At 38.2% G+C, this 8660-nt stretch overlaps 1 protein-coding gene across 1 annotated transcript in view; it reads right to left on the reverse strand.

Annotated features, from left to right (window-relative positions):
• The window catches only part of PALB2 (partner and localizer of BRCA2), a 31311-nt gene that overhangs the window by 6623 nt on the left and 16028 nt on the right, over positions 1-8660 (reverse strand). The window contains exon 8 of the mRNA XM_008568271.1: positions 5286-5373. Coding sequence (XP_008566493.1) covers positions 5286-5373 — 88 coding nt within the window. The remainder of the gene's footprint in view (positions 1-5285; positions 5374-8660) is intronic.

Here is an 8660-nt window from a genome sequence, read left to right on the forward strand (position 1 = left end):
AAAATACTTTGGGATTTGGGGAAAGAGCACTTACTAAATACAAAGCATATACTAACTTCTAAAGGGGATAAACCTATTTTGGTGTCCCTGATAGGAAAAAAACTTTGCATATGCACTTGAAAATTTAATTTCCTTCTTCAGCTTTTTACACACGGTACCTGGCCCCTAGAAAGCTTTATATTTTTTAAACATTTGTTGAATGAAATCATTATACCCTATTGCAGTATATATTAAATATAAAATGAGGCATAGGGACAGTACCACAGAGAATTAGAGGCGAGGACTGTGGACTGGTGTGGAAAGGGAAGAATGAGAGTGTCTAAATTGAGTTCAGGCAGCTTAGAGGAGGTATAATCTAGGCCTTAAGGAGTGGATGGGAATTGGTCAGTAATGATGAGAATTGGTCAGTAATGTGGAAGGCATTGGAAGGAATAGCTTGAGCAACGGTCTGAAGCCAGGGACATGCATAACATGTTCTACAGGTGGTAAGATTTCAGGAAAGGGAGCAGTAAGTAATTAGCATTTGCAGCGCTGCATTCATGAGGGTTATAATACCATGAAAAGGAACTTGGACTTTATCTTATAGCTAACGGGGAGCCGACGGAAAGTTTTCATCAGTAGAATAACATGACAGAGCAGTTACAATGGTACAAATCCCTGATAAAGCTGAGGAGTGGTTCCAACAAACTTTCTCTTCTTTATATTCACCTTCTTCTCTCTTTTCCTTTTTCTACTTTTTACCCCATTTCAGTCTTCCCTTCTCTCTCCATTATCTTGGTCTAGCTCTAGTATAAACATACATAATAGAGATAATTATAAGTCTGTCTTAGGTGTAGTCTCTCACCCAACCAAATTTGGTTTCCTGACCATTGTCTTCCATGGAAAATTTAGGCATAATGAGAAGTATCACAAAATTATGATAGCGCTATACCATGCATCTAATTTCGCTACCAAATAAAATGAGATAATGGAAAATTTTTCTCATGTAATTTGGAGAGATTTATCTGTACTGGCATAGCAGATTCAATCTAAGGCTAAACTGTTAAGCTATTGACAAAGTTAACCTACAGTTCTTCTTTTAGCTGAATCTGTGACTAAACAAAATTAAGGGACTGTGTCCCTTAGTTTTTCCCTTGGTCACCTAAAAAATGCTGTGATGAATGTGAAAACCAGTTTGCTAGAAGAATATAATCAGCTTATTTATTTTTGGTGTCTAAGGAATTTAAAAACTGGTCAACTCCTGAAAAAGATACACATCGATGATTCTTACCAAACTTCAGTCTGTCACAAAGCCTATTCTGAAATGGTAAGTAATGATCTGCTGGGACCACTTTGTGTTTACCTTATGTGTTCCTATTGGTCTCACTAGGTGAGAGCAATAACTTAGTTAAGTAGGAATTAACAGACCCTCCCTGCTGCCTATTTTTTCAAAATTGGATCACAGTGTTTGTTCTTTCTTGAAATTTATGGATGAAAATAAGTGTGGGTACAATGTGATTGCTTGGTAAATTTTCTGGCTATATGATTTAAAGGCAAACATTTATTTCTAGCTATAAATTTGTACTGAGAAATATTATGCCTATTATCAGACTTGGCTCCCAACCACATTGTCATAAGTGATTTATGATGTGAATGAGCACCTTTAGTGAGGATGATTAAATGGTCCTAGACATGTTTTTCTCTTAGGCTTTTTTAATTTCTCATACAGAAACAGTTACTTAGCTATTGTGTTAACAGATTTTGGGTTACAATCCAATTTTGACATTTGAACAGGTTGAAGGTAGTTGTCTAAGAGTGACAAAGAACTACTTGAGTATCCACTGTTGAAACCACAGGCAGAGGCAGCAGTAGCAGACTCAGCACTTGTGTAGAGTCTGACTTGCCTGGTATCATTGGTTACCCAGAGGGCATCAGCAGCACCCAGAGGCTCTGAATGCAGAGAATGCATCTTTTCCTAGCCTAGCAGGATCTGTGAAATTGATCTCTAAAGTATGATTGTAGGCTACTCACTCTGGGGTCAGCCCACACTTTGCCTATGAAGTGTGTATTCCTTATTCTTTACATTAAACCTTTCACTTTCTTTTTTTTTTTTTTTTTTTTTTAAAGATGACTGGTAAGGGGATCTTAACCCTTAACTTGGTGTTGTCAGCACCACGCTCTCCCAAGTGAGCTAACCGGCCATCCCTATATAGGAATCCGAACCCGTGGCCTTGGTATTATCAGCACCACACATTCCCAAGTGAGCCACAGGCCGTCCCCAACCTGTTTTCACTCTCTAAAAAAAAAAATTATGATTTGTAGATAATCTGTAACATGATCTTGAGCCTAACTTTTTTCATCCTTTAAATAAGAGGGTTGAACTCATTTCTAGAATTTACCTGTTATGCATTTAAATAATGGTATATCTTTTGTATTATAACATTAGTACCTATTTGTTATTAACATTTGGTAATATGTTAATATCAAATATTTTTGATATTACCAAATATCAAATTTTTGATAAAAACATTTGGGGTGGCCAGTTAGCTCAGTTGGTTAGAACATGGTATCATAACACCAAGGTCAAGAGTTCCTATTCCTGTGCCAGCCATATGCCAAAAAACAAAAAAATTTTTAGAAGTGCATGAAAAATATTTTAAAAAAACACAAAACATTTAACACAGAAGTGTGAAAGATGGTAAGTAAAAGTCCCCCATAAAGCCAACCTTCAGACATAATAGTTTATTATTTATTGTACTCTTGTTTAGTATAGGGATTAGTAAACTTTTCACATAAGAAAGTGCTGGCCATACAGCCTCTGTTGTAAGTGCTCTGCCACTGTGACACAAAACCAGCCATAGACAATATATAAACAAATAGATGTGGCTGTTTTCTAATAAAATTATGGACACTGAAACTTGAATTTTATATAATTTCCAGGTATTACATAATATTCTTCTGATTTTTTTTTCCAACCATTTGAAACTGTGAAAACACTGTCAGATCATGGGCCATGTAAAAACTTATGAACACTGGGCCGGCCTGTGGCTCACTCGGGAGAGTGTGGTGCTGATAACACCAAGGCCACAGGTTCCGATCCCATATAGGGATGGCCGGTTGCTCACTGGGTGAGCATGGTGTTGACAACACCAAGTCAAGGGTTAAGATCCCCTTACCGGTCATCTTTTAAAAAAAAAAAGAAAAGAAAAAAGAAAAAATTCAAGTTTCAGTGTTCATAAGTTTTTTTTTTTTTAAAACAATCCAACTTTTATTTATTTATTTATTTATTTGTCCTTTTTGAGACTGGCCGCACTGCGCTCAGCCAGTGAGCAATGTGAGCGCACTGGTCATCCCTATATAGGATCCGAACCCGCAGCGGGCCGCACTCTCCCGAGTGCGCCATGGGCTCGGCCCAAGTTTTTTTTTTTTTTAATTTTTTTTTTTTTAAAGATGACTTGTAAGGGGATCTTAACCCTTGACTTGGTGTTGTCAGCACCACACTCAGCCAGTGAGCGAACCGGCCATCCCTATATGGGATCCGAACCTGTGGCCTTGGTGTTATCAGCACCGCACTCTCCCGAGTGAGCCACAGGCCGGCCCAGTGTTCATAAGTTTTTACATGGCCCATGATCTGACAGTGTTTTCACAGTTTCAAATGGTTGGAAAAAAAAATCAGAAGAATATTATGTAATACCTGGAAATTATATAAAATTCAAGTTTCAGTGTCCATAATTTTATTAGAAAACAGCCACATCTATTTGTTTATATATTGTCTATGGCTGGTTTTGTGTCACAGTGGCAGAGCACTTACAACAGAGGCTGTATGGCCAGCACTTTCTTATGTGAAAAGTTTACTAATCCCTATACTAAACAAGAGTACAATAAATAATAAACTATTATGTCTGAAGGTTGGCTTTATGGGGGACTTTTACTTACCATCTTTCACACTTCTGTGTTAAATGTTTTGTGTTTTTTTAAAATATTTTTCATGCACTTCTAAAAATTTTTTTGTTTTTTGGCATATGGCTGGCACAGGAATAGGAACTCTTGACCTTGGTGTTATGATACCATGTTCTAACCAACTGAGCTAACTGGCCACCCCAAATGTTTTTATCAAAAATTTGATATTTGGTAATATCAAAAATATTTGATATTAACATATTACCAAATGTTAATAACAAATAGGTACTAATGTTATAATACAAAAGATATACCATTATTTAAATGCATAACAGGTAAATTCTAGAAATGAGTTCAACCCTCTTATTTAAAGGATGAAAAAAGTTAGGCTCAAGATCATGTTACAGATTATCTACAAATCATAATTTTTTTTTTTAGAGAGTGAAAACAGGTTGGGGACGGCCTGTGGCTCACTTGGGAATGTGTGGTGCTGATAATACCAAGGCCACGGGTTCGGATTCCTATATAGGGATGGCCGGTTAGCTCACTTGGGAGAGCGTGGTGCTGACAACACCAAGTTAAGGGTTAAGATCCCCTTACCAGTCATCTTTAAAAAAAAAAAAAAAAAAAAAGAAAGTGAAAGGTTTAATGTAAAGAATAAGGAATACACACTTCATAGGCAAAGTGTGGGCTGACCCCAGAGTGAGTAGCCTACAATCATACTTTAGAGATCAATTTCACAGATCCTGCTAGGCTAGGAAAAGATGCATTCTCTGCATTCAGAGCCTCTGGGTGCTGCTGATGCCCTCTGGGTAACCAATGATACCAGGCAAGTCAGACTCTACACAAGTGCTGAGTCTGCTACTGCTGCCTCTGCCTGTGGTTTCAATAGTGGATACTCAAGTAGTTCTTTGTCACTCTTAGACAACTACCTTCAACCTGTTCAAATGTCAAAATTGGATTGTAACCCAAAATCTGTTAACACAATAGCTAAGTAACTGTTTCTGTATGAGAAATTAAAAAAGCCTAAGAGAAAAACATGTCTAGGACCATTTAATCATCCTCACTAAAGGTGCTCATTCACATCATAAATCACTTATGACAATGTGGTTGGGAGCCAAGTCTGATAATAGGCATAATATTTCTCAGTACAAATTTATAGCTAGAAATAAATGTTTGCCTTTAAATCATATAGCCAGAAAATTTACCAAGCAATCACATTGTACCCACACTTATTTTCATCCATAAATTTCAAGAAAGAACAAACACTGTGATCCAATTTTGAAAAAATAGGCAGCAGGGAGGGTCTGTTAATTCCTACTTAACTAAGTTATTGCTCTCACCTAGTGAGACCAATAGGAACACATAAGGTAAACACAAAGTGGTCCCAGCAGATCATTACTTACCATTTCAGAATAGGCTTTGTGACAGACTGAAGTTTGGTAAGAATCATCGATGTGTATCTTTTTCAGGAGTTGACCAGTTTTTAAATTCCTTAGACACCAAAAATAAATAAGCTGATTATATTCTTCTAGCAAACTGGTTTTCACATTCATCACAGCATTTTTTAGGTGACCAAGGGAAAAACTAAGGGACACAGTCCCTTAATTTTGTTTAGTCACAGATTCAGCTAAAAGAAGAACTGTAGGTTAACTTTGTCAATAGCTTAACAGTTTAGCCTTAGATTGAATCTGCTATGCCAGTACAGATAAATCTCTCCAAATTACATGAGAAAAATTTTCCATTATCTCATTTTATTTGGTAGCGAAATTAGATGCATGGTATAGCGCTATCATAATTTTGTGATACTTCTCATTAGGCCTAAATTTTCCATGGAAGACAATGGTCAGGAAACCAAATTTGGTTGGGTGAGAGACTACACCTAAGACAGACTTATAATTATCTCTATTATGTATGTTTATACTAGAGCTAGACCAAGATAATGGAGAGAGAAGGGAAGACTGAAATGGGGTAAAAAGTAGAAAAAGGAAAAGAGAGAAGAAGGTGAATATAAAGAAGAGAAAGTTTGTTGGAACCACTCCTCAGCTTTATCAGGGATTTGTACCATTGTAACTGCTCTGTCATGTTATTCTACTGATGAAAACTTTCCGTCGGCTCCCCGTTAGCTATAAGATAAAGTCCAAGTTCCTTTTCATGGTATTATAACCCTCATGAATGCAGCGCTGCAAATGCTAATTACTTACTGCTCCCTTTCCTGAAATCTTACCACCTGTAGAACATGTTATGCATGTCCCTGGCTTCAGACCGTTGCTCAAGCTATTCCTTCCAATGCCTTCCACATTACTGACCAATTCTCATCATTACTGACCAATTCCCATCCACTCCTTAAGGCCTAGATTATACCTCCTCTAAGCTGCCTGAACTCAATTTAGACACTCTCATTCTTCCCTTTCCACACCAGTCCACAGTCCTCGCCTCTAATTCTCTGTGGTACTGTCCCTATGCCTCATTTTATATTTAATATATACTGCAATAGGGTATAATGATTTCATTCAACAAATGTTTAAAAAATATAAAGCTTTCTAGGGGCCAGGTACCGTGTGTAAAAAGCTGAAGAAGGAAATTAAATTTTCAAGTGCATATGCAAAGTTTTTTTCCTATCAGGGACACCAAAATAGGTTTATCCCCTTTAGAAGTTAGTATATGCTTTGTATTTAGTAAGTGCTCTTTCCCCAAATCCCAAAGTATTTTGTCCAAATCTCTATCACTTTGACCTTGTGTGAACTATAAAGGAATTGCATTGAAATTGTAAAGGAATTGTACACTTTGAGTTGTAAAGGAATCTCATTTACCAACTAGATTTTAGGGGCGTTAGGACCAGAATTCACATCTGATTCATCTCTGCATCTCTCCCAGAGAATGGTACATTAGTAGAGACTCAAATATCTATTGAATGTTTGAAGATGGTGCTGAGTCAATATAGCTTAACCAGGATGAAATATTTAGACCTTCAGCAATAGTTTTTTAAAAAAAAAAAGCCACTTGCGGGAACACTTATTCTATTTTATGGAACAACATGTTCTAGGATTCTAGAATCGCAAAAATGCCAACTGAGAAAAAAAACCAAGCCACTTGAATCGTGAACATAACATGAATCACTTTAGACATCTAACAAATCAGGAGTAAGTAAGATAGGTGAACAGATACTATAAGTAAATATAAAATTAGAGCTGAAAAGGTAAATGATAGATTTTGGTAGAAAGTATGACCAACACATCTTTGCTCCCTAAGCAAGGAGCTAAGGCAGGCATTCAAGAATAAACCTAAGCCATGGTACCTATCTTCAAGGACCAGAAAGATAAACAATACAAAGTAGCAAATGCTAAGTTAAAAATAAAGGCAATTGTAAGGGGGGAGAGAGAGGGAGGAGGAATCAGTAAAGGGACACAAAAATCAACTACATTGTATACTGATGAAATAAAATAAAATAAAGGCAATATTCAGAGAGGAAACATCAATGAAGACTGAGATGATACAGAATTCAAGGCAGCTGTGGTGCTGAAGATAACCCTTAAAGGAAATATATTTGGTTTTTCCTTTTTGGTAGCTGGTCAGTACAGGGATCCAACCCCTTGACCTCAGTGTTACCAGTACCATGCTTTAACCAAGTGAGCTAACCTGCCAGACCCCTTAAGTATAGAGATCCCTCCCCAACCTCAAATTTCTTGGTGACCTATTATATATTAAATGCCAAAGGACTACTATTAGAAAAAGGGTAGAATGAGAGATGGAAAGAAAAAAGGGAGCTAAGGGGTATGGCATAGCTGAAGAGGACGGTTTTGTAATAGCGCACTGGGAAAGTGGAAGCTGGAAAAAAGCAAACATTGGCCCCAGTGAAGGTGTTATGGGGGGGTTTGGGCTGGGAGGAAGAGTTTACAAAGTAATAGTATAAAAGATGATCTAGAGGTTAAATATTGACTGATGGCAAGGAGACCAATTACTAGATTATAGTAATAGTCCAGGAGCCAAATAATGAAGGTCTGGACTATAAAAATAGCAGAAAGACTACAAAAGATGGCTTTTCTTTTCTTTTCTTTTTTTTTAAAAAGATGACCGGTAAGGGGATCTTAACCCTTGACTTGCTGTTGTCAGCACCATGCTCAGTTAGTGAGCAAACCGGCCATCCCTATATGGGATCCGAACCCGTGGCCTTGGTGTTATCAGCACCGCACTCTCCCGAGTGAGCCACGGGCCGGCCCAAAAGATGGCTTTTCAAGAGAACATTGTCCTCTAATAAGACTGTTGTGCAGAAACCCTGGGCAAAGTGCTAAAGGCAGACAACTGCTGTTCCAGACATCAGGACATCTATAAACAGGGTCTCCTGGCACAGTCAAATTTCAGAGGCTTCCTGGTAGGTAGGGGACAAAGTTTCTCTCAAGGGCCATGCTCTTCTAATTTATTCCAAGAGGGTTAGGGTTGGATGGTGCAGAACAGGTAGAGTGGTAGCAACACTAATATCATAACTTTCTTTTACAAAGACCCATTCTAGCCCTAAGGAAACAGTTAATAAACAAGGATTCTGGGGGAAAAAAAAATCAATCTATTCTTTTTTTTAAAAAAAGATGAGCAGGGCCGGCCCAGTGGCGCACTGGATAGTGCACCGCTTGGGAAGTGCGGCGGCGCTCCCACCGAGGGTTCGGATCCCACATACAGACCGGTTCCTGCTCATTGGCTGAGCGAGGCGCGGGAGCAACACCGAGGGTTGCAATCCCGTTGCCGGTCCCCGGTCCGGTACGGGGGCAACACTGAGGGTTGCGATC

Source organism: Galeopterus variegatus, unplaced genomic scaffold, assembly GCF_000696425.1.
Source record: "Galeopterus variegatus unplaced genomic scaffold, G_variegatus-3.0.2 Scaffold391, whole genome shotgun sequence".
NCBI classification, from domain to species: domain Eukaryota; kingdom Metazoa; phylum Chordata; class Mammalia; order Dermoptera; family Cynocephalidae; genus Galeopterus; species Galeopterus variegatus.